Source organism: Natator depressus, chromosome 1, assembly GCF_965152275.1.
Source record: "Natator depressus isolate rNatDep1 chromosome 1, rNatDep2.hap1, whole genome shotgun sequence".
In the NCBI taxonomy this organism is placed as follows: Eukaryota; Metazoa; Chordata; order Testudines; family Cheloniidae; genus Natator; species Natator depressus.
The window spans coordinates 51,910,056-51,937,010 of record NC_134234.1 but is presented as its reverse complement, the minus strand read 5'-3'; the positions used below and the strand labels follow the sequence as shown (position 1 = coordinate 51,937,010).

The 26,955-nt window shown below is 43.9% G+C and overlaps 2 protein-coding genes across 4 annotated transcripts in view; one reads left to right on the top strand and one right to left on the bottom strand.

Annotated features, from left to right (window-relative positions):
• SMAD9 (SMAD family member 9) overlaps positions 1–11,846 on the top strand; it is a 71,009-nt gene extending 59,163 nt beyond the window's left edge. For 2 of the 3 annotated variants that reach the window (XM_074959720.1, XM_074959705.1), the window contains one exon: positions 3,195–5,091. In XM_074959720.1, coding sequence (XP_074815821.1) covers positions 3,195–3,338 — 144 coding nt within the window. In that variant the 3' untranslated portion in view covers positions 3,339–5,091. Of the gene's footprint in view, positions 1–3,194; positions 5,092–7,881 lie in introns of those variants that run through there. The other variant, XM_074959712.1, reaches the window with a different exon arrangement.
• Positions 11,847–19,144: 7,298 nt separating this feature from the next.
• RFXAP (regulatory factor X associated protein) lies at positions 19,145–25,470 on the bottom strand. Its single transcript, XM_074959696.1, has 3 exons — positions 24,874–25,470; positions 22,933–23,040; positions 19,145–21,152 (listed from the first exon to the last, which is right to left on the bottom strand). Exons 1-3 carry the CDS (start codon positions 25,321–25,323, stop codon positions 21,042–21,044), a joined length of 669 nt encoding a protein of 222 aa, XP_074815797.1. The 5' UTR covers positions 25,324–25,470; the 3' UTR covers positions 19,145–21,041.
• Between the last annotated feature and the right edge of the window lie 1,485 nt (positions 25,471–26,955).

Genomic DNA, 26,955 nt, shown 5'->3' with positions numbered 1-26,955 from the left:
TGCTGTGTTCCAGTTTCGGAAGGAATTGAAGTCTTGTACAACTCAAGCATTAGTAGCGAAAACAGTGCTCTTTGTTGGAAGACATGACTGGGCATGTTTGTTCAGGAAGTGCATGCAACACCTTCATTATCTCAGTAACTCACTGGCGCTCTCTTTGATGTGTTATCTGGAATCAAACCCGAGTGGCAGGGAATGCTGTTGTGTTTTCATGCTGAACCAGACTGCTCCCATGTTATCATCTTGCTTTGTTGAAACAATTGTAAACCCTTATCACCCTTTATTATCACCCTTTTGGCTCCCTATCCTCAATGTGTGAGAGGTCCATTTCTAATCTTTTCAAACTTCATTGCTCCTTTTTATTTGTTCCTTGGAAAACTGCTTTGGGAGTCCTCGTATGGTCATTTTTGTCGCAAAACCTTATCCTCTCCTCCACTGGGGACGGAGGGTGCAAGCAGCTGCTTTCTGTCCCTTCTTCCCCCAGTGCACCCATGCAGCAGCTGGTTAGGATTACAACGTTGTGCATCCTTGAGTGCTGTTAACTGTAATAATACTAAGAACATATAGAATGCTTTTCATCTATAGATTGTGATGCTCTTTACAAAGGTGGGTATCATTTTCCCTGTTGCAGATGGGGAAACTGAGGCACAGAGAGGTTAAATGAGACCTCCACAATCACACAGCTTGTCAGTATCAGGAACAGAACCCAGGTCTTCTGACTCCCAGTTTGGTTCACTTCCTCTTGGACTACACTGCCTGAGGCCGTAGTGCTAAGGAGAGGACCTGGAAAACACTTACTGTGGTGCTCCACAGCTTGAAGGGACTGCATAGCTTGTTCATCTAGGGCATGGCCAAGCCCCAGGCTCCCTGCATATCGGCTACTGTTGACAGAACCTGCCAGGAGGGGCCTGTGCTTCTCCTACTTGGAACCGCCAGTGTGGACTACTGCTGAGTTCATTGCCTCCAAACCTCTGAGCCATTTGCTCTATGCTGGCAAGCAGGCTCTTGGACCCTCCACTTAGTCACTGCCATCCCCATTGCAATCATATGGCACAAGACAACAAGGTTAGGATTTTGCCCGTAGTTTTGATTGCACTCCCTTTCTAATCACTTCAGAGAGCTCCTCCATCTGCTTAAGCTTCCAGCTTCATTTTAGTACTGGGAGCCAAGAATTCCAGCTGCAGCTCAGGGCAGGCTGTTCATAAGCAGCAGGAGTTGGAGTAACTTTCTTTGATAGAGACACAAGCAGAAGTCACAGTTCCTTGCCATTTTAGTCACGGTGGGTTTGAGTGTGCAGCATGAAGAGTAACAAACCCATTAAAGACATGTTTCAGAGTAGCAGCCGTGTTAGTCTGTATTCGCAAAAAGAAAAGGAGTACTTGTGGCACCTTGGAGACTAACAAATTTATTTGAGCATTAAAGAGCATGAGAACGTGTTCAAGCGGCCACAAGAGGGAGCTGTCCAGCCACCTAAACAAGATGGATTGGACATTTGGCTTGCTGCAATGTAAGTCATTGTTCCATGCACCAAACAAGTCAGGTGTGCACAAACTTTGATTTTTTTCCCCTCAGATTGGCAGTACCGCCAATAAAGTGAGGGGCTTAGGCACTTCTGACATTTGTCCTACTGTCTATGCACTTTCTGATGAAAAAAGGGTACAGAACACACCAGTATTACAGATCCAGGAGGTCTGGTACATAAACTGGGGCCAATGTAAAGAAAAGAGTTTTTATGAAAACTTTTCCAGAACTTTAATGTAAACTGACTTCACTGCAGCCCAGAATGACATTAATTGATTAAAAGGAGCCTGTTCGACACGTCCCAAAGCTTACTCTTCTCCCTGTAAAAATTACACCGTATTAAAGTAAATGTCTCTTTGGTGATGACAAACCTATTAGCCCTCCAGATCAGGAGCAACACAGATAAACCTCAGCATCTTTGCTTAGTGACTCACTAAAACTGCCTGCTCCTGCCAACTCTACTCATGCTGACTAGTATCTTAGTTTGTGCTTAGTCCTATTGATGTCGGAGTTCTGTTCCTGGCTCTGACATTGCCCAGAAGTGTGATTTTGAGCTAGTCTTGTAATCTCTTAAGCCACTTAACTCAGTGAAATCAGCACGGTAAGGTACTACATAGCCGCACTAGGTGTGGTAGAATTGGGCCTTCTGTGTTTGAGCTGAAATTGGGCATAGTCGCTCCACTAGGTTTCATACTGAATGTTGTGGTTTATTTTATGCAGTTAGCTGCACAATAAGAATTCAGTTCTGCACCCATTGAAACGGACTTGTTGGTTGTCCTGGTGCTCCAGGACTCCAATGCATTATTAACCCCATCATACTCTCCTGGGGTCTCTCAAACCCCAGTAAGAGACCTGGGCAGCTGGCAGAGTGGCCTCCTGCTACAGGATCCACTGTAGAGAACTGTTGAGAAGCCGAAGGCTTCTTGTATATCCCGTCTCCCAGTGGTGGGGTCTGTGAGAGCCAGGCACAGAGAGGAACAGAGAGCAAGTGTGTGTATGCCCCATTTACCTTATCTTATGGTGAGGGTGTAGTTGTTGGAGGAGACAGAGGGAAATAGGAAATGAGGGACATGGGAAGATTGGAGACCCAAAGTGAGAATGGCAGAGCAGGAGATGAGGGAATGATGAGATAGGGAATGGGAACATACACAAATGGGTGAAGCCCAAAATGTTCCCCACCCTAGAGGAGAATCCAAGAGAGGAGGAACCCCCTCCCCCTCCATTAGAAGAAAGGCAGGGGGAGAGAAACCCATGCACTCAAGAACCCAGAATGAGAAAGCTATGAAGCCTCCCCACAAGGGACAGTTGCAGGTCAGAATCCCCAGAAGAGGAAGGGGGTTGATGGAGGATGGAAAAGCCTATAAATAAACTAAGTGTAAATTAGAAGAGGCTCATGGGGCCTTGTAGGAGTCTTTAGTATTCAAACATCTGTGTGAACCACAGACTTTTAGATAATCATGTCACCAACAATCTTAAATTCACTGAAATGTATAGACAGCTCTGGCCCTTGAGACTCCCCACTTGCTGGAGAAGTTGGCCCTAGGAAAATGTATAAAATGCTGGCAACCTAGTTGACGTCGCTGGCCACTTTCCCACTGGCTGCAACGAAGCTGGGCCTTTAGTGGTGGAATTACAATGAAAAAACCTCACCTTTTGATCCTTTGGTATTTCTGTAGGGCTGGGGAGCAGAGTATCATCGCCAGGACGTGACAAGCACTCCCTGCTGGATTGAGATTCATCTGCATGGACCATTGCAATGGCTGGATAAGGTGCTCACACAGATGGGCTCACCTCATAACCCCATCTCCTCAGTCTCTTAAGAATCATCTCTAGTATTACCTATAGATGGATGCTATTGCAGGCAGTGGCTTATAGAATCTCCAATTAAAAGAAGTTTCTATATGTAGATGTAAATATATATACATAGTCTACTATCCCTATTTTTTTCATGATATGTTTTGTTGTTTCTAGTTAACATGATGCTAGTATGACAAGGTGATAAATTCAGGGTTAGCACATCTGTTCTTTTATATGAAATAAACCAGATCCCTGCAAAGAGCTAAACATTTCCTGTGAGCATCTTCACTTCCCACCCAAGTCTTTGAGAGGTGAGAATTCTCAGCATGCCATATGGATTAAGAACCCCTGGCTGTAGAGAACCAACACCACAGCTGTGCACCACATACATCCATTTTAAATTCTGAGGACTTAAGCAGAACCAAAGTGGCCCGCAGGATTTGTGCATAGGGTGAATTTCAGCTGGTGAGTTAAAGGAATAAACAGCAGTTCCAGTCTGTCTCCCTATTTGTGACATTCTGCAGGGTACAATATGGACTGTTGAACAGCTGTGTCCCTTCTTTTCGCAACCTGGGGTTGCCTTTTACATTGCTTTGTTGTGAGAATAACCACTCCTGGCCTGTTCAAACACAGCCTCTAGCATGCAAAATCACTCCCAGCTGAAAGATCTGAGTGTTCTAGCCAGTCTCTCCTGAATTATATTACAGAGTGACACCAGCAAATTCTCAGTCTCAAACTTGTCCCCAGAAATATGCGTCTTGTACTGCCCAGCACCTTCCTGGACAATACAAGTTCATAGAAAGTCCGTCACTTCATTAATAGAAAATGATATACACAAGCCTTGTTATCTCAAATGGAGGTTCCCAAACACTTCAGTCCAAACACACTGGTTTAGATAAAACAAGTTTATTAACTACAGAAAGATAGATTTTAAGTGATTACAAGTAATGAGGTATAAAAGTCAGAATTGGTTACAAAGAAATAAATGGTAAAATGCAAAGTAATAACTTATCAAACGAAGTGAATTCAAAGCAAAGGTTTTTCTCACCACATGCTTTTACTGGCTGAACTCCTTCAGGCAGGCCCCCTACCCCAGTTCGGTGTTTCTTCAGGGGTCGTTAACGCCGTGAGCAGCTGGAAAAGGAGGAGAGAGGTGATTTGGGTCCTCTGTTCCTCATTTTTATATCTTTTCCTCCTCTTAGAGAATCATCTCCAACTGGGGTTCAGGTGACAGTAAGTCTGTCTGCCAAGATGCAAATTTATCACTCACACCCTTCTTCCTGCCAAAGAATGGCCGCTTACTCAGGCGATTGTCCAATTGATTTTGTTGACACCTGGCAGAGGCATCCATTTTCCTTTTGTCTCTGAGGAACTGGTTTGGGCTGCTTCCCCAGAATTGGAATATGCCTTATAAGATTCTATGATGTTACTAACTTTACATACGATGTTGCCAGACATATTATGCCAGGATAATAATGATCAGCGAGTTATGAGTTTTCAAACAATATCTCTCACAAGGCATACTTTGTACAAGATTTATCATAGTTTCGTAAAGTACAGTCTGTCACACTATGGCAAAGCATTACGGGCCAGGTCCTATGAGAAGCTTAGTTTTCCACATGTACCGTTGATTTCAGTGGGAGCTGCTGGCTCACAGGAGGTGTTCAGCTCTTCCTTGTCAGAGCATCCTGGCCTAACCGCAGTAGTCAGATACTGTTGACACAGTAGTGTATGGTACTGTTGCACTGAAAAACAAGAACAATTTCATTTAAACAAAACCAAAATCTATGCATATATATATATATATATATATATATATATATATATATATATATAAAATAAAAAAATGAGTTAACTTCTACTGCTTTTTGCAAGATAGATAGATAAATAAATAAATTAAATACTTATCTGGCATGTAAACTTCATCCTCTCCACTGAGCAGTATTGATGTATTTTTTAAATTAGAACTATCTGTAGTTAGACAATTGTGGTGCTATCCATGGTACGTCTGAAAGGGACTTGGAATCTGAGTCACAAAAGGGAAGTAAAGTGTAAATTGTGAAATTACATAACTAGCTTATTCCCTGTGGGAGAGCCTGTGTACTGGGTACATGGCAGAGTTGGGAGCAGCAAACATACAAGAGTGGGAGGTGGGAGTGGGATTGAGTCGGATACGTTTACTGTATTGATGGTGCCTTGCTTTGGGGACTGACTCTGGGCCCCTGATTATTCAGGGAGCCTTGGTTTGGGGACTGACTCTGGGCCCCTGATTATTCAGGGACTCAGCAGGTGATGCTCTCAGCCAGTCTCAGGGGGCAAAGCATACAGTACCCATCCCTACAGTTGCTGGAATAGGCTGTTTACCATCTTAGCCATAGGCCGTGGCATTTGCACAGTGGTTTTGGCCATGTTGCAGGGAATGGCCAGGACTACAGGGGGAACAGGAAGTCCAGAGCAAAGCAGTGGGCAAAAGTGTTTTACAAGCTTCCAGTCCACGTTCCCTCTGCAAGTTGGACAAGCTGTTGCCTACACTCTGGTGCATGGAACCAGACTGGCAAAACTCCACTCGCCCAGGGCACGTAATCTTTTCTGAAGGGCACCAATCCTTTTTCATGATCACCAACAACATGTGAAAGGGGTGGGTGAATATTTGATTATGCTTAGGCAGGCCAGCTTAGCTAGCTGCCAGGAACCAGGTTGCTGTAAGGGACAGAAACTCCAGTAACTTCATAGATCCCGCTTTTTACTAAACAGAAGAGTTACCCTGAAACTTTTATTGAACAGAATGATTTTTCTTTTCTCCTTGCACAATATCTAGAACTAAGCATTGCACTGTCCAATTGTAAGAAGAGGATTTCTGAAACCTTTAGGAATATGTTGTATAAAAGTCAAACAACATCTGTTGAAAAGATTTCTCACAACTTCTAGAAGTTGTGGAATATCTATTATAAGGTGATAATTATGAATGTAGCACAAGAATTTTTAATAAACCAACAGGGTTACTTTCTTTGAATACAGCTTCAAGCATTTCCAACAGTGTTATTGCACAGAATAATAAATTATCATTAAATTCTGTGCAAGATAGCAAGTTTTCATGGGAAATGTATATTGGTGAAAAGCCCCATTCTGTCACCACTTGATATCAGCAGCATCATTATCTGACAGGAGAAGCTTGCTTTATAATCTCCCACAGCAATGAAATCAAGTAATATCGGTACAGAGCAACTCTAGGCATTAGCAGAGTTGACAAAAATTAGTTGGAAAAGACTTTTTCATCAGCTCTCTAATCTTCTCTACACAGCATCCTCTGCATCAGCAATGTCATCCTACTGGGGTCTTTGAACTGTGGTTTTCAAAATACTCATTGCTCAGTTTCTCCATCAATTTTTCTGTGCTTTTCTGACTGCAGCTCCCCTCCATTTTTAGCAACTGAGAATGGAGAAAACCCACTTGCTCCATTCCAGCAGCTAGTTACTTTCCCCCATTCTGTATCCTAGGTTCGTCCTTCCCTTCTGCGCTGCCCTTTTCAGTAAAAGACAATTGACTCCCTCCAGCCCAGAGGGCAAAAGTTGCAACCTCCTCCTCTTCCTCAATCCCCTGTTAGTGCCTGTATAGAATGGACTTGAATATAGACATTCTCAGCACCTTCCTCTTCTACTCGGAGAGTGAACATGTCCCTTCCAAGGTGCACCTGGTCTTTGTCAGCTTTAGAATCCAGTTGTCTCCTGCTGATAGTGCAGCAGAACCAGCTGCACCAGTCTCTTTTCTAAAATATTTGCGGTTCATAGGGGGTTTCACCGCTGGAAAGCAATGGCATTTGCACAGTAATAACCCATGTGATTTGTGTGTGATTAAAACACCAATCACCTCAGGTTGGCTTTTTCCCTCCTGCATTCCACCGTCCTGGGAGCAATCCTTATAAAAATAGCCCCATTAACTTAAGTAGGACTACACCCCTGAGTAAGGGCTGCAGTACCAAGTTCCTAGTGTGTAAACCCTACTTGCCTTGTTAAGGTATGTCATCAGGTTTTAAAGCACTCACAGCAGACGTGGCAAAACCCTAAATTACACTCAGTCCAAATTTTACAAAAGCAGCCACTGATTTGCAGTGCCCAGCTTCAGCCACCTTACACCAGATCCTTAAAGATACTTAGGTGCTTACTGCCATTGATGGGAACTAAGGGACTAAACATCTTTGAGAATCTGGGCCCTTGGGCCTGAGTTTCAAAGGGCCTCAGTGTCTGCAGCCCTGATTGATTTTAGCTGGGTGCTCAGCCTCTTCTGAATGACAGGTCCACGTTGTCTGAAACTGGGCATAAATTTCCCATAACTTATGGCAAGGTAATTCTGTATTTCACTGCAATGTTTCCCCATTGTAAACAGTGATATTTTCTGCTCAAAGGTCTTCATGAAGCTGTCAACTAGTATTCAATTAAAAACCTTTAAATGAACTCGTAAATACTCCAGCTTTTTAGAGAGGCTGCCAGAGAGATTTAGAAGCCACTTAGAGGAAAACTACTTAGCAAAGACAGGTTTTTTAATGTTTTTTTTTTTTTTTTTTTAAAGCTTCCGGGTATCAACAATTCAAACCATGTTTAAGGTTCTTACAGAGAAGGCCAATGTATCAAGAGAGGTATGAGGTTTGAGCTGCTGGTGGCACAAAGAACATTCATCATGGTGCTCAGACTGCTTATTTTCCTATTAAGAAATCTGTGCGAGAAAATTGTTGTGGGTTGATGGTAGTTTAATTTCTGCCAGTATTTCAGAAATAGCAGTATTAATATATCACCTTTTTTCAGAGCCCGTTCAAGCAAACTTGGCATCCCCCATGAAGCCATCAGTTGGCCCCTTCTTCTTTTTCCCACCCTTAATCCCCCATTTACCCCACACCAGATGGGCAGGTATATAGAGTGTCCAGACCCGGTGAGTGCATGTGTTTGTGGAGAGAGTTAAGAGGTTTCCTGTTAAACAGGAGCACAGAAGGCCTTGCAGTGCAATAGTTATGACTGCAATAAAGGGGAAGACATCCTCATTCCCCTTAGGGCCCAAGGTCCTGTTGTCCCTGCTCCACAGAGGATATTATTGTGACACAGCTGCCAGCTAGGGAATCTAGAGCCCAATCCAACACCCACAGAAATCAGTAAGTCTTTCCAGTGAGTCCAATGGGTGTTCAGTCAGGATTATAGTCTAAGTCAAACTGTAGTGAAGTGGCCCACACATTAGCTCTGCAGGTTCATTCCTGGTAGTGACCAAGACGGTGGTTGCAACATTATCACAGGAGAGCTCTGCTAAGGAGAGGCAACTTGTATTCCACACCTTGTGGCACTGAAGCATGAACATCAGTGGGCCCCCTCAGCTTCAGGATTGAGGGAGAGGCAACTGTGTCTAGCTTTGTCTGATTTGACCCTGCTCTTTCATGGCTGAGAGCATTTATTATCTGCTTGCAAAGCTATGAGAATCAGGAAGCATCACTCACCACTTGCTGCTTAGAGAGCTGTATAGTCCCTTAGATTTATAGTGACTACTATGGGAGAAACTGCATCTGTTTCTTTCGGTTGAATAGAATAATAAAGAAGCGCGGCTGAATTTACTTGTTCTTGGAATGGATCTCAAAGGGAAAGCCAGTGTTCTTGGCTCATTAGGGACTTTTTCTTTCATGTGCAACTTTAAGAATACTTAAATTCTATCTGATAAATCTGGGGGGAGATCTATAGACCATTTGAAATGTAATGTGTGATATCATCCCTAGCAGTGCAGGGCATTTTGTGATGGAAGTCAAAACCATAGACAAGCATTTCATCCATCTTCCTATTAATCTCTCTCTTTCATTATTGATTCCAGGAAAACTAGAAGCAGATGCGGTAAATAAAGGTTGGGGAACAATGGAGTAAACTCAGAATAGAACACTCATTAAAGTGTCATTTTCAAAGCTGAGACATGTTGCTCATAATGCAGATTATGCCATTGCCAGGAATGCTGGTTTTATCCTGGGTGTCTCCTGCTTTTGAGTTGGGACAGGTAGCTAGTCAGAATAGTCTGCAGGTACAATGGGGAGCTTTAGTGAAAGAGCTGAGAAGGGTCCATGCAGGGCTGCAGCTTTCTAAAGTTTTTAGGACTAAATTCTGTGTCACTGAGGGACCAGGGAGAGTGGAGATGAGCTCATGAGCAGAATGCCCCAAGGAAAGGTGTGATGGTAGGGAGCATGCTGGACAGTGTACTTATGTGTGCAGCAGAAATGTGCAGCTATGCATGCCTCCCTATCCTCCCATCTGAGTCTGTGCATGGGGCAAAAGTGCCTAGCCATAGTCCCAGTCTGGCTGGGCACTACATATCGGGAACTATGGACTGGGGCTAGCTGCCCCCACACTGTTAGGGAGTTGTCAGGCAGTGTTCTGCCTGGCTCCTGGATAGAGGAGAGAATCCCTGTACCCTCTTTCACCCAGTAAACTGCTGGAATGACTCGACAGGGAAAAAAAGGAGAGTCACAGTCAGCAAGGCCTATTTCTTAAGGAATAACCTTTATAACAAGAAATCAAAATAAGTTCACATGAACAAAAAATCTCCGCAGCTTGGGGGCTTCAGCATAATGCCATGACTCCTGGTGTAGAGCGAGCGCTACCTTCTTAATGGCATCCTCCTCCCAGAACAACCACTCTCAGAGCCCTTTCCTTTGAGCACCTCTGCCAGGTGAAGAGAGGCTGAGTGGTAGTTAAACCTTGGTTTAGAAGGGGGTCAGCTAATACTCCTGTCAAACACCCACTTTGCCCCAGAGCACCTGCACAAGACAAGACAACATACAGCTTTTATTTTACAATCAACTGCCTGTGCAAAGTAGATCACATACTTCCTCCTTAAATTGATTCCCTGGGTTAGAACATAAGAACAGCCATACTGGATCAGACTAATGGTCCATCTAACCCAGTATCCTGTCTTCCGACAGTGGTCAATGCCAGGTGCTTCAGGGGGAATGAACAGAAGAGGGCAATTATTGAGTGATCCATGCCCTGCCATCCAGTCCCAGCTTCTGGCAACAGCCAGAGCATGGGGTTGCCGTCTTGGTTAATAACCATTTTGGGTTTGGCTTGTTTAATTCTGTTTTAAATTACACACTGTGTCCTTTGGAGTCAGTTGCACTTCCATCATAGCTGGATATATTCACACTGGCAAATTGTGAACTGTTTTCTGATGTGCAGTCTTTTTGTTACACATGTATACTGCTATTTTGTATTCTGAGTTAATCCTAAAATGGTCGTGCATAATAATAGCACAGGAAAACTAGACCAACCAGTTAATTTCAAATACATAATTCATCATAAATTGAAATCCTTGGAAGGAATCTCTCCTTTGGTTAATCCTAACCTCTTGCACTTTCAAATATCTTATCATGTCATCTGTATCAAAATGTTTCTGATATTACAATGTGTGGTAGAATCTCATTAATTCACACTCATGCCTGCGAGACACTGCAGATTAGCGAACACGGGAGCAAATTTAACAAAGAGCAGGGATAACTCATCGCTACATTTTCTTCATTTATTTTGACACTTTCAGTTCTGTTTTAATTATTTATAATTCTTTCTAAAATACAAATAAATTTACCACAGCATATTTTGTAAAGATAACTCATTAGTAATTCAAGATCTCATTACAGCACTGCCTCTGCTATTTAAATTTTGCTGATAAATGGGAAGATTAACCCCTTTGTGTGTGGATTATAAAGTGTGTATAGTAATGAAGGCTCTAATCCTCCAAAAATGTATGCATGTGAGGGGCCAAACTATGGATTTGAGAGGTTCTCTGCTGTTTATTGGTATGTATTAGTTATCACACTCTACTTGAGGGAAAAACCCAGTACAAATGGAATATATAAATATACAAAGGCTTGGAAGGATTAGATTTTTACTGTTGAATGTTAGTAAACATCAATTTCACTGTACACACAAACCAGTAGGGAAAGTATCTATCTGTAATAATTTACAAATAGGTGAAGTAAGAAAAATGCAGCTTGAGAACCTATGAGAGAATATTTACTTTGTATATTTTCATATGTGATGCTGAAAATGTGTGTTCTAATGGTTAGAAAGCTTTAATTTTTTGGATCTCAATGTCTGCTGTCATTAAATAATTATTGTCTGACACCTCACCCCATAATTTCCTTCAACTGTGAAAATTTAAATGGATAGAAATAAAAAAATGCTTAAAACCCATAATTTTGTGCAATTGTGAAAGTTTAAATAAATAAAAATTGAAAAAAACGCTTAAAATTAAACACTATCTGTCAAAATTATTTCAAACAACAAATTCTGCCCAGCCTAAATACACAAGAGTAAACTACATGAGTTCTTTCTCTGGTTGATTTCTGCCATTTCTTCCTCCCACTGTCACAGCCTGAGCAAAACTTCATCGTCCAGAAAAAAGGGATTTAGCGTACATCTACAATGCAAATATAAACCCATAGCAGCACTGGGGCTGCCTGAAAACAATGTACTTAGTCTGATGTTTGAATAACACACTTCTTAAATCAAACTTTCATTTCTTTTGGCTAAAATTATCCTAGTGTAATAGTGATCATACATGTCTTGTGCTTACTGTTAATAAAGTTACTTCCAAACTGAGAGCAGTTTTTCGGCTTGCATTTTTCTGTGTGGCTGAGATTTACAAATTAAACCTTGATAAGGGTCTAGGGCCCGGTCCTGCTCCCATTCACTACAGGCGCAGGAGCACGCCCCTTAGAAAACAATCAGATGAGTAAACTACACAAATGAAGAACCACTGGAATCTGGTTCTTCAAGTGCTTGCTCAAGTCGATTCCATTCTAGGTATGTGCATGCCCATGTGCAGTGTCGATGGCGACTTCTGCCATAGCAGTATCTGTAGGGTTGGCTGCGATGTTATAGAATCATAGAATATCAGGGTTGGAAGGGACCTCAGGAGGTCATCTAGTCCAACCCCCTGCTCAAAGCAGGACCAATCCCCAACTAAATCATCTCAGCCAGGGCTTTGTCAAGCCTGACCTTAAAAACTTCTAAGGAAGGAGATTCCACCACCTCCCTAGGTAACGCATTCCAATGCTTCACCACCCTCCTAGTGAAAAAGTTTTTCCTAATATCCAACCTAAACCTCCCCCACTGCAACTTGAGACCATTACTCCTCGTTCTGTCATCAGCTACCACTGAGAACAGTCTAGATCCATCCTCTTCGGAACCCCCTTTCAGGTAGTTGAAAGCAGCTATCAAATCCCCCCTCATTCTTCTCTTCCGCAGACTAAACAATCCCAGTTCCCTCAGCCTCTCCTCATAAGTCATGTGTTCCAGTCCCCTAATCATTTTTGTTGCCCTCCGCTGGACTCTTTCCAATTTTTCCACATCCTTCTTGAAGTGTGGGGCCCAAAACTGGACACAGTACTCCAGATGAGGCCTCACCAATGTCGAATAGAGGGGAACGATCACATCCCTCGATCTGCCGGCAATGCCCCTACTTAATACATCCCAAAATGCCATTGGCCTTCTTGGCAACAAGGGCACACTGTTAACTCATATCCAGCTTCTCGTCCACTGTAACCCCTAGGTCCTTTTCTGCAGAACTGCTGCATAGCCATTCGCTCCCTAGTCTGTAGCGGTGCATGGGATTCTTCCGTCCCCTTGAGTGCTGTGCTCATGCATTGGTATATCAGGCACCACCGGCCCTACGCCCTCTCAGTTCCTTCTTACCGTCCGTGACGGTTAGTTGGCGTGCCTTGTCTTGCATTGCAATAACGTTAGCAGTTCTTTCAGCCCATTGTTCTGTCTCCTTTGTAGTTAGTTATTAGCTACTTAGTCTTAGTAGTTAAGAGTCCCAGCTGGGACTTTGCTGCGGAGTGCAGCATGCCCCCAGGCTTTAAGCCATGTTCATCATGTACTCGGCAAGTGGCCATTAGTGATCCCCACAACAGTTGTTTGAGGTGTCTGGGGGAATCACATTGAAAAGACAAGTGCAGGATCTGCAAGAACTTTCGCCCTAAAACCCAGAAGGAGCAGGATAGCTGAGGGCCCTCCTCATGGAGCCTGTGCTTGGTCTTGCCTCAGAGCCCTCCCAGTCAAACGGCATGCCTAGTACTTCGGCGCCGGTGTGCAGCGCACCACTGGCACCAAAACCCGCCCGGCACCGTTCCCCAAGAGGCGGCTGAAGCCCAAGGGCCCATCGGCACTGCAAGACAAGGGGGTTTCGGGCAAAGGACCTGTGTTATCACATGTGCCTCCCCCAGAGCTACACAGGGGTACTGCTGTGATCAGACCCCTTAGCCCAGCCAGGGATCCATCTCTGACTCCCACAATTTCAGGTGCCTAACCATCAGGCCCTCCTAGGCAGGTACAATTTCAACTTGTGGGACTCCATCAGCACATTCAAGGAGGGCCTTCCACAGGACCAAGCCCAGGAGTTTTCCACCTTAGTGGCTGAGGGCAAAGCAGTGGCAAGAGGCGCCCTCCAGATGGCCTGGGACACTACAGACTCGGTAGCCAGGGTGGTTGCCTCTGCAGTGGTCATGAGGCACAGCTCCTGGCTACAGTCCTCCAAGCTGTCCCAGGAGATACAAACTACCCTCCAAGATCTCCCATTTGAGGGAGCAGGGCTCTTCTCGGAGATGACCAATATATGGCTCCACGGCCTTAAAGACTCCTATGCCACCCTCCAGTCCTTGGGCCTGCACACCCCACAACAGGCTAGAAAGCCATTCCAGCCGCCGCCTCTCCCGCCTCCATCAAGGTTGTGGGGTGTGTGCCGGTCCAACTCCTACACAAAAGGAGAAAGACAAGGGGTTTAAGCGACAGCAACCTTTGTCTTCCCGCTCCTTTGCCCAGCTTGGCCCCTCTCGAGATCAGGGCAGCCAGAAGCAGGCATTTTGAGGATGCACCCAAGAATGGCGCCCCAGCCACTTCCCAGGATCCACCCCCCTGCTTTTTCCTCGACCGTCTACCCCCCTTCCATTCAGCCTGGTTGTGGCTGACCTCGGACCATTGGGTGCTTGACCCAATTTGGTCCCGCCTTGATTGTTCACTACAAATCAATATCAGGAAGCTCAAAGTGGTCCACTTGGTCTGCCTTACCTTCCTACCTCACCTGAAAAACTGGATGGTTCAGGTCCTGATAGACAATACAGTGACTGTGTTCTATATCAACAAGCAAGGCGGAGCCAGGTCATCTGCCCTTTGCCAGGAAGCTCTCAGGCTATGGGACTTCTGTGTGCAATACGACTTCCATCTCGTAGCCACGCACCTCCTCAGTACCAGAAACTCTCTTGCTGAAGCAATCCGCCAAACTTTCTCGTCTCACCATGAGCGGTCTCTCCATCTGGAGATGGTCAGCAGCATCTTCCATAGGTGGTGTACTCCCTGAGTGAAACTGTTTGCGTCCAGACACAGCAGGAAATGCTACGTCTTCTGCTCCTTTCGAGGGTCCGACAGAGGCTCTCTATCGGATACTTTTCTGCTCCCGTGGTTAGAGGCTCTAATGTACACCTTTCCTCCAGTTCCACTGATCCACAGAGTCCCCATGAAGATTAAGCTGGACAAAATAAAAGTGATCCTCATAGTGCCAGCTTGGCCACACCAGCACTGGTTCGGCACGCTGCTGGACCTCTTGATGGTGGCTCCATTTCAGCTATCGCTCTGGCCGGATTTTCTCTCACAAAGCCACGATGCCCTCCTGCACCCGAACCTTGCAGCATTGCACCTAACGGCTTGGCTGCTGCATGGCTAAATGCAGAGGAGCAGGAGTGCTCAACCAGAGTGCAGCAAATCTTGCTGGACAACCGAAAGCCCTCCATTAGAGCAACCTACACAGCCAAGTGGAGATGTTTTATGTACTGGTTCTCCAATAAAGGCATTTGGCCCGAGCAGGCTTTGCTGCAGTTAATCCTAGTTAATCCTAATACTTCTGCACCTCAGGCTCCAAGGCCTTGTCATCCATTAAGGTCCATCTGGCTGCTATTTCGGCTTTCCATCCGCCACTAGAGGGCAAGTCAGTTTTTGCCCACAGCATGACTGCCAGGTTCCTCAATGGCCTTGAGCACCTCTATCAACATGTCATGGACCCAGTCCCTCCGTGGGACCTAAATCTCGTGTTATCCCGGCTCATGGCACACACACATCCTTTGAGCCACTGGCTTCCTAGTCTCTCCTCCTTTCTTGGAAGGTCACATTCTTGGTTGCAATAACTTTGGCCTGCAGTGTCTCTAAAATTAGGGCACTTGTCACACAACAGCCCTATACAGTCTTTTACAAGGACAAGGTCCAACTGTGTCCACACCCAGCCTTCCTGCCCAGTTTCATAGGGGCCAGGAGATTTAGCTGCCCATCTTTTTTCCAAAGCCCCATAAGTCGGAGGAGCATCAGCTGCATTTCCTAGATGTCAGAAGAGCGCTAACCTTCTACATTGAATGGCCCAAGCCATTCTGCAAATCTATGCAGCTGTTCGTCGCACTGGCCAACAGAATAAAAGGTCATCTGGTGTCTGCTCAAAGAATTTCTTCTTAGATCACTGCCTGCATTTACTACTGCTATGACCAGGCAAATACCTGGCCTGCTAATGTGGACAAACAAACTAAAGTGATAGAGAAATAGGAAGCCTCTGTAGAAAGTTTAACATAAATTGAATAGATCACTACAAGAGCTCATCCCCTTTCAAGGACTATGGAGGCAGCATAGTGCCTGGCCTGAGAAGACTGAAAACTGCAATAGTAACCTGATCATCTTCTCTCATGGATGAATGTGACAGCTTCAGTACCATAAACAATACTCTGTATCCAGGTCACTCCCTTCACTCAATAACCATAAAGCCTGAACAGATGTTTGTGAGCCTTGATAGGCTATCTGGCAGAACATTTCATCTACGAAATTGCATCAAATAATGGCTTCTGTGTGGATGATGATCAGCCAGTGTCACAGCATGCAAACATTGTAGAAAAGAAGTGGGAATTGGACATAGATCAACATGACCTGTTATGAATCTGTTTTCATTTTAACAGCATGAGTAAATTGTTGGTGGAGCAGGAGTGCCAGTTTTTCCCAATCTGGTCCCTGACTTGGAGGGTAGTGAAGACTCCTGCATACATTGGGCAAGTGGTGTATACATTTGAATGCTTGGCATGTCACATTCCCCCCCCATTCTGTATATCATCTCATGGTCAGAGAAGTCAGCCAGAATGTAGAACACTAGGGTTCTAATCCCCACTCTGCCTGTTTTGGGGCATGCACTTGAACCCAGATCTTCCCTCTCTGACAAGAGCCCTGGCTACTGAGCTAAATCATATTCTGGGGTGGGGCCCTCTCAATCTCTATTGTAGAAGCTTTGTATATTAAAAAAAAAAAAAACAAATATTGAGAGAGAATGACTCTAGCCCCATGGTTGGCACAAACACTGGAGACCTGGGTTCCAACGACTATTTAATTATTTTATTCAAAATGAAAGAGCTTCAGCAGAAGATACTGAGATAAAACCACAACAGAATATCCCATAGCCCAGTGGCTAGGGCATATAGATGGGAGACCAGACTTGAAGTTTCTGTTCCAAATCAGGCAAAATAGGGATTTGAATCTCTGTCTCCAACATCCCAGGTGAGTGTTCTAACCACTCAGTTACTAGGAATAAAAGCCCACTAACTTGTTTGACCAAATCTTCCAGCAAGGCATCCAGTCTGGTTTGAAGACTTCAAGAGATGGAGAATACACCATGTCCTTTTGTAGCTTGTTCCAATGATTCATCACCCTCACTGTCAAAAATTTGTGCCTTTAGGTAAGCTAGATCTATCAAATATACTTATTAAATGTTAAACTCTGAGAAGGATTTATGAAACACTCAAGACACCCTGCCCCAAATAGATATCATACTTGAGAAAATTAAGCTAACAGATACTAAAATAGCACAGATCACGTATTTCTGAGTTCAGTCGGCTTGCAATACGGTAAATAATAGATATTTGAGTTATATGATGTGCTTGTAAAATGGACTTGTATGTATAAGTTATCATGCAAGGAAGTAGCCTGTTCAACCACTGTATGCAAAATTCTAATTTTCAGATGCCAATATCTCACAGTTTAAGGAAGGCATGTGAAAAATTTAGCTTCCTTGTTAGACTGTCAAGGGCAATCAGAGTGAAATCTAATCACCAGCTGTTATGTCTATGTACTAGGACAGACAACAGAATAACAAGTTATCAATATAAGGATGATAAGCCTCACAAAAGTTGCTAGTCCCAACATGACTTGATTCTGCTTTCCTTTTATTATATTTTATTTTCATCCCATACATTTTATTCTTTACGTTCTGAGTGAGATCAGCCTAGTTCTTGAAGCATAGTTCTTCTAACTGAAGTCATTTTATGTCACATCTTTAAATTGTACGGCTCCTAACATGCTTTACAAGCTCAGTAAATCACAAACAGCAAACTACTTCCTGAGTTATCACTTCACCTTAGTAAATTAATGTCAGATTGTTTTTAATAAATTGAAATCATTAGACAAGTGTGATATATTCCTGCTTCACAATATCCAAATGCTGAAAGTTACTAGTAGCTGCGTAAATGGAGGATTTGCTGAATCAGACCTTCAATTTAAACACTCACAAATATAATTTAGATAGAATGAGTATTTTGAGTGACATTTCAGAAAGACCCACCATTAACAAATCAAATTCTGATTGTAACAATTAGCAGTCATGTTAACTATTACTAAAAGATTAAAAGAAAAATTTCTAATTTACTTTTGCATTTGACAGCACTTTGTATAGTCCATTTCCAGATTTACTCTTTGTAGACCAGTTTCTTCTGGTTGCCCTATCTCAAAAAAAGATACTAGAATTGGAAAAGGTACAGAGAAGGGCAACAAAAATGATTAGGGGTATGGAACAGCTTCCATGTGAGGAGAGATTTAAAAGATTGGGACTTTTCAGCTTGAAAAACAGACTATGGGGGTGGGGAGGGATATAATAGAGGCCTATAAAATCATGAATGGTGTGGAGAAAAAGCATTCTTTACCCCTTCATATCACACAAGAACCAGGGGTCACCCAATGAAATTAACAGGAAGCAGGTTTAAAACAAAAAAAAGCACTTCACACAATGCAGTCAACTTGTGCAACTCATTGCCAGGGGATGTTGTGAAGACCAAAACTAATGGTTCAAAAAGATTCAGATAAGTTCATCAATGACAATTAGCCAAGATGACCAGTGATGCAACCCCATGTTCTGGGCGTCCTAACCCTCTCACTACAAGAAACTGGGAGTGCACAACAGGAGATAGAGCACTTGATAATTGTCGGGTTCTGTTCATCCCTTCTGAAGCTTCTGGCATTGGCCACTGTCAGAAGACAGGATACTGGGCTGGATGGACCACTGGTCTGACGCAGTATAGATGTTCTTATGTATAGGCTCAGCAAATTGTTAACAGGCCAGAAAACTTTAAAAATAAGAAAATGAGATTGTAAAAAAAAAAAAAAAAAAAAAACAGAAAACCCCATAATAATTGGCATGGGAGCTCTGGGGCAAGTATAGTACCTAAAGTTTTTTTCTCCTGCTGATAATAGCTCATCTTAATTAATTAGCCTCTTAGAGTTAGTTTGGCAACTTCCACCTTTTCATATTTTCTTATGTATATATATCCTCTTACTATATGTTCCATTCTCTGCATATGATGAAGTGGGCTGTAGCCCACAAAAGCTCATGCTCAAATAAATCTCTTAGTCTCTAAGGTGCCACAAGTACTCCTGTTCTTTTTGCGGATACAAACTAACACGGCTGCTACTCTGAAACCTATAGTAGCAAAGACTACTGTAACTTTTTTTACATTAACTGAATTGCAACCCCCCCCCCCCCAAAAAAAACTTAGCCAAATTAGACCAAAAAACCCGCACTACTTTCTTCTATATATAAATATCAGAACAAAAATCTATAAAATTAGTATTTATTTTTTCTTTTCATATAACAACCATTTACACCCTGAAAACACTTTATCTGATTTTATCTTTTTAAATGTGTGGTCTCTCTCTGAAAACAAGCAGTTTGGAAATGCAGCACAGTGTAAGGCTACCTAACCAGAGCTAGCCATTTGAATACAGAGACAGAATATAAAAATGAATGTACAATACGTTCAAATAAGAAGTAAAAGGAGCACGAGTTTTTACAAAAAAGTTGCTCAAAGAACACTTATTGGTCCAAAATTTTTTATACAAAATTTCTTAAAACATGTTTGAAATGAGAACCACCTGCACAATTCCAGACACACAATTGCTGTTTAATAGATTCCTATCTGAACAATTTCTGTAAATAAATACATCTTACACAACACCCATACAAGAGTAACAGAAATATTATTGAATTGATACTTATTAGTGGACCTTAAGAGTTTGTACCAAAGTCACAGCTTAATAAGTACCTATACTATTACTTAAAAACCCTCTACTAGAAAATTAGTTTTAATACTAAGAAAAACTCAGGATTCATTATTTTGTGATATAATGTTTCAATTCTTGAACAGGTAAACCAGGTGTTACAATGAACAATTTTAATTAACTAGAAACCTGAGTGGATTATTTTATATTTCTTTTGTATTAGCTCTTTTAAAAGGTTTGTTTTTGTAGGAGGAAGATTACGGATAAGGAACAAGTGATATGGATTTAGTTTTACTCTTTGCACACAGATGTTATAACTAAATTCAACAACTTTAACTCTAAATATTTCATTTTATTCACTTACAGAGAGGAATGAAAGTCACTCATGGTTTTCAAATCCAAGACAAATAAATAATAATTAATATAATTCTTAAACAGGATCATCCATGAGGTCACTTTATCACTCAGCAAGCTACGGTCCACCACTACTGACTGCCAATTCTTTGAATATTACTTTTTGTAAAGTTCATGAGCACTGGATAGTGGAAGGTCATTTAAACAATGGAAAAACCTTAGGTTATTTTCTTTTTTGCACTTTAGTTCTTCCTTTAAATGGCAATTTCTCCTTTCTATTCATTCTGGGACTATTTTCCACATCAATTCCTTCAAACTACCCATTACGCTGGTTACAGCCCTGTAGCACTTCTTTTAGAGAGAACAGCTAAACACTCCAATCCAGCTAGACTTGTGAACTATGGACACAGACCAACAGGATGAACCAATGACTTACACTCTTAGCCATTAGTGCAGCTACTGCATGGCATTATTTTGTCTATAACTGTTAGTGCAACAGAATCTAATGCCTCCAAGCCTCTTAGATCCCTGAGCAATATGCCACTATGTCATCTTACTGGGCTGGCTCAAAGTCAGTACTTTTTTTATTTCACAACTTCCACAGAAAGTAATTGCCTCTATTTCTTCAATGATTATCATCAAAGAGTGACTACACTGAAGCTATGAAATCTTTCACATAGCAAAGTGTTTCGTTTATAATGGAAGACTTTGCTAGGGGTAGGGGGTTACGTAAGGATTACTGATACAATGACGTTTATATAAAAAATTATGAATAAGTTACATTTCTGAAACAGAATGGGGAACCAGATTCCTCCTGATTTGCTCACAAATTTGTGGACATCCACGCAGCTCAGAACCCCAAAAGTGCAACCACAAAACAATACAGGTATAATGCAGCAGCAACAATTTTAGTCTTCCATCTTAATATTTAACACGCCTTTTTTCATTTATGTCAGATACATATCCCTCCACCACTTCAGCAAGAGATTCTGCTGCAGATCTTTGTCCCCATTACACGGGTGCTCCTGGAAACTGTTGCTGCCTTTGTTCCAAAGCCTGTTGACTTAGCAGTTGCTGCTGTTTCTGCAGAAACTGTACCACCTCCGGACTTCTTAATAATGACTTAAAGAAAGAAAAGAGGATACTTTAAATTGACACCAAAATATTTGAGATCTTTGAATAAAAGGTGCCATAAAAGTGCTAAACATTATCTACTGTATTAGGAAATGTTTTCATCCTTGTGCCACTTGGAAAAAGAACTGGCTTTCTGGAAAACTTCACGATGTATACAATAACATTCCATTTAAAAATACCCTTATGGTTTATGAGATCATGTCCTCCTCCTTCCCACACACTTTGCCTCAGGTGGGCTATATTAAAAACAAAGGGATCTTTCCTAAAGAAATATTGCTGAATGAGAAAAAGGGGCAAAGCACTGAAGAAGACAGCAACACAGTTCAAGGAGGACCTGTGCCTTGCTTTTCCTGTTTGGTGGGCAGAACCATGAATGAAAGAGCTTCAATCTTGCGCAAAGGCCTTTCAAAGAAATATTTACTTTTCCCAAGATCATCTGGTTGCTATATTTCTAGGGAAATCATAAAAGTGTTTTCAGTTTCCATTACTAAAAGGACCTTGTCAAGTGCAGCTAAGAGCTGTGAAGGTACTGTCAGTCAGGCAAGGGAGCCAAAGAACTGCAATACAATAGCAAGACTCAGAGAGCAGCCAAAGGGTTGCTTTGTGACTCCAATTTTTCTGCAGGCTACTTGAAAGAATTAGAGAAAATAACTTCCTCTTCATGAACACTATTCCAAAGTTTATTTCTAGACTTTAAATAGGTGCTTCTTCTATATATTGTATATCACTGGGAGAGGAGAGACAAAAATAAGGTTATTTTGCTGTAAACCTAGGGTTCTGAGGTCTTTTCTTTAAAGACTTTCATCTTCACAATATCTGGGACCTGGAGTCCTCCATTTTAATCATGCACGTAGGTGGCTAAAGAGACCTCCAGCACAATAATCAGGGCAGGTTATGCTGCTTTTCATTGTTAATGGAGGTAGTAGATGAGCAATTTGATTCTCTTTTGATGGAAGGAGATTAAAAGCAATGGTGAAGGTACAGTAGAAACAGTCACAATAAAAGCCAAAACCACCAAATATATTACGTTCTCTCCTCCATGTAAGTGACCTTCAGGGAAGGGAGTTAAAGGAGCCACAAAAATGATCTTGTGTTGACTAGAATGTAAAACAGATGTTAGTGTTAGTGGTTCTCAAACTACTTACCACTGTGGGCCACATCTAATATTACCTGTATGGCCCTGAGGATGTCACATGGGCTGCAGCTCAGTGCTGACTGGGCCCCAGGTTGAGAACCACTGGTGTATACAATATCATAATAAGTGAGGTAGTGAGTCTAAGAATTCTACTAACTTTATTTCTTACACTGCCATGACTGAAGCTTGCACTGGAACCATTTAAAGTACACATCTTACTGTTTTACTGGAGACTTTACAGCAAAGTTAGGTTAACAGATTAAAACATCCTATATACATTACGAATGATATCTGCCCAAAGAAAGAACTGCACATTTCTCTAATAGTACAGAAATGTCCACGTGCAGCTAATGTAATTGTGATTCATATACTCATGATTATTCATATTTGTGTTCTGAGCAGATGTCGAAATGTGCATCTTTCATGTCTACTCTGATATTTCAGTTTTTAAAACGTGTTTGTATAACTATGTAATGCACAACAGCAATCTACTGACTTCCAAGTTTCCAGAGGGGCACCAATAACTTTCAATACATATTCTATATGAAAAGGAGTGAGCAACAGAATTTTTCAAAAATTGGTTCTCAAAATGCAACCCTATTATCTTCAGCCTTGTGAAGCCATGGTACTTACCAGCCTTTTCTGATTCAATACTTGTTCTAAAAGAGTAGGTCTTGCTGGGCGATCTCCAATAGATCCTGTTCTTTGTTTTGTAACAGAAACTGAACCTTCAACGCAATCCTGGACATGAAACACAAAATACAAGAGGAAAGACATATGTTATACGTTCAGTCATTACAACGCATTTTCATTTCTACAGGGGAAAGATTTCAGAATAAAAGGGCCTGCTTCCCCTTCCTAACCTGTGGAAGGAAATAAGGTGTGCCAGAGAGGAAAAGAATCTACACAATGTTCTGTTTTTCTCCTTTCCCTCCATAAAGCTTCTAGTCTCCACTCGCCACAGTGAGCACGACTCCAAAAACTGGTGAATTAGACTTCTAAATTAGACTCCTAACCAAGTTACCATAGCTAGCTAATAAAATTTTAATCTATTTGATCAAAAATTAAGTAATTTGAAACAGTCCAATTGTTCCCTCCACACTTTTTAACCATATTTCCGTGAAAATAATGTGTGTCTAGAGAATCTGAGGTTGGAGGCCAGGTCAGGCTATACTCGCAGCTGCAGCAGTTCTATCCACATTTTAGCACAGATAAGGTGCTAACTTCACAATATCCTACAGATTCCTCACACTGGTTTCTCTCTGGCCTGAGGCATCCCACCCTGTAAAGTTTGTTAACTATTCTTCCAACTGAAAGGGGTCAGGCAAATACCTATCCTAGCATCTGCTACTTCAACACTGTTGAAGAAAAAGAAAAAAAATGAAAGAGACCTATTAGGAGATGAACAAGATTGTCTACAGTGCTTGAAAGCATATAATCTATTTTTAAATGTCAAAAGACTCAGCCTTTATTAGATGCATATATGGATATTCGATCTTGAGTCTCACTAATCTTCAAAGCCTAGTGTAGACACTACATAGTTGTGGAAAAGGAAAATCCGGCCCCTTCCAAAACCATCCCCTCAGTACAAACCGCCTCCATCACCATTTTTTTAAACTCAGTAGAAGAAATGTGGTTTCCCCCTTCCAAATACTATTCCAAGATACAATACATGCACAAAACGCAAAATCTGCTTGAAAACTCTTTATAAAAATTATGGCAACTATCAGAGACCACACTGTATAGAGTTTGGGATTGAGAGCCAAAACTGCTGAGTGCTAATACCAGTTCCACCACTGATTTAGTGTGTGATCCCTGTGCCTCTGTTTTTCAGTTTATGAAGATGTTGTGAGACTCCATATAGCTCTGAATGTTTAAAGTATTATACAAGGACTAAGCATGCTTACAGGGTTTCATAAGTGTAACAGACAAGGGGCAGGGAGGGGGGAGCAGGAAAGCGGATGGCCAAAAAGTTATTCTCTGCAGGGCTTTCCCTGGCACAGTGGCCTCAGTCTATAAGACGGGTGTGGATTTCCTTCTGGTACAGGAGAATTACTATTATTGGAACTACTTGGGCCACCACAAACATGCTTAGATAATTGGAACTCGACAGGACAGGAAATCATACCAGGCTGACAGGCTCGTTAGAAAGAACTCACTTTGTGTGGGGAGTAGGGGCAGCCAAAAAGCTAGGCAGGTGATGTAAATAACTAGTGCCATTCTGCACTGAATCTGTACCTTAGTGGAGAAGAGAACTAGGAGAGTTATGTGGCTCTCCAGGGGGGGAGGTGCCGTTTCCAGACACCTGTAACAGCAGCACATAGTGGCAGGCTAGGTTTCCCCCCTCCAATGGGGGAGCCCGCCGAAAACTTGATTACCTGCAACTCTCCCTTCGCTCAAGTGATTCGGTGTGTTGCTAACTGGTCGCTGCACAGCAAGCCACCCTTGCACACAGCGGTGGGGGTTTGTGGGGGGGTGCTGATGTGTAGCCTCGGCTGCCCCCCACTTCCGCACATCTCTGCCCTAATACCGCGGCAGCGTGGCACAGCGGCGAGCCGGGCGCAAACCCCTCACCTCGGCCCGCGCGCTGGCCCCCGGGGTGGCAGCCCCGCCCTGCGCCGGGGGCGCCCCAGCCCCGCCGCCGCCCAGGGCCTGGTCGCTCTTCTTGCGCTTGTACTTGTCCTTGTACATCTTGTTGCGGTGGCGCTTGCACATCCAGGGCTTGCGCTGCTTGGCCACCTGCGTGGTGGTCTCGCTGCAGCCCTGGTACGTGCAGCTCTTGCAGCCCCCCGGGGGGGCCTCCCCGCCCGAGGCCGCCGCCGCCTCCTCGTCCTCCAGCTCCTCCGGGCTGGCCGTGCTCTCGCCGCCCGCCGGCTCGCCCTCCTCGGCCGCGTCCCCTTCGCCCTCGCTGGGGCCCAGCTCGCACAGGAACACGAGGCCGCCGGAGGTCCCCGGGGCCTGGGCGGGGCCTTGGTGCCGCACGATGCCCCCCGCCGCCTCCTCGTCGCCGCTGCACGGCTGCATCACCAGCAGCGTCAGCTGCGGGGGCGAGGAGGAAGCGGCGGCGGGACCGGCCCGCAGGGCCCTGCTGCTGCCGCCCAGACCCTCCGTCCCGCTCTCCCACCCAGCCAGCGCCCCAGGCGGCTCTGGACCGGCAGCCACAGAGCAGTGACTGCGCAGGCGCGGCGGCCCTGACCCGCGACCAAGCGAACACGCTGCGTGCCAGCACTGAGACCTAGTGCGCGTGCGCGGGTACACCAGCCACCTCCTGGGTGCCTACTGCGCATGCGTACGGGCCAGGGAACGCATGCGCCTAGGGGGCAGCGGCAGGCGTGTGACTGGGCCCGCTTAACGGCGGCGACTGTTGAAGGGAGTGTGGAGTGAGCACGCATGCGTAGTATGGAAAACTAACTTGGCACCTCGGGAAGAGCCACACCAGGGCGTGAAGTCAGCGTGCGCGGCGGTCGTTCTGTCGCGACCCCAAGACGCAATTTACTGCGCGTGCGCAAACCTCATATGGGCGAAGAGGCGAGGCGTGAATCATAGAATATCGGGGTTGGAAGGGACCACAGGAGGTCACCTACTCCAACCTCCTGCTCAAAGCAGGACCAATCTCCAATTTTTGCCCCAGATCCCTAAATGGCCCCCTCAAGGATTGAACTCACAACCCTGGGTTTAGCAGGCCAATGCTCAAACTACTGAGGTATCCCCCCCGCCCCCCGAGATGAGGAGTGGGGGGCCTGCGGCGCCCTTAAGCACCCAGGGTAGCTGGGGTGGTCACGTGACAATGCAGAAGCCTTGTCTGCGGAGGTCTGTGCGTGTGCTGGGCGGGGCAGCCCCACTCCCACATGCGTTGTTGTGCCGGAGAGCTGTGGCACAGGGCGCAAGGCCCTGCTGGGGCTACCCGGACTTTGGGTACGACCCACACTGATGAGTATGTCACACCTGCCCTGCAACCTCGGGTGCCTGGCAATGCCCTGCTAAAGGAGCTCCCAGCATGCAGGCCACCCCTTGAGTGTCTGTGCAGCTGCCACCTGCCAGCCACACTTAGCTTACACTCTGGCTCTCTCCAGCCTCCCTCTTACTGTGGGGTGACCCCCAGAGCAGCCCCTCCCCCGCCAGTCCTGCATTTCCCCCATGCACAAGTGTGCACAGTGTACTGCCCAGCCCACTCCTGGGCAATGCAAGTTTATATGAAGGCCCTCATTTTATTAATATAAATTAGATGCACAGATTGTGTTGTTGCAAATGGAGTTTCCCAAGCACTTAAATTCAAATACATTGGATTAGATCAAACAATAAAACAAGGGTATTAACTACAGAAAGGAAGATTTTAAGTGACTACAAGTAATGAGACATAAAAATCAGAAATGCTTACAATAAAAATAAAGATAAAATGCAACTAGTGCCTAACTTAAACTGTGTTAAACTCAAAGTTTTCTCACCACTTGCTCTCCACAAACTTCCTGGCCAAACTTTTTAGGGCAGGACCCCTCCTTCTGTTTTAATGGCTGCTTCCTTTGTTCCTTCTGGTGCAGTGAATCAACAGAGAGAGAGCAAGGAAAAGGGGTGCCTTGGGGTGTTTTCCCTTTCTTTTTATAGTCCTGACTTCCATTTGAGAAGCATTTCCAGCTGGGAGTATGGTGACAGGCAGAC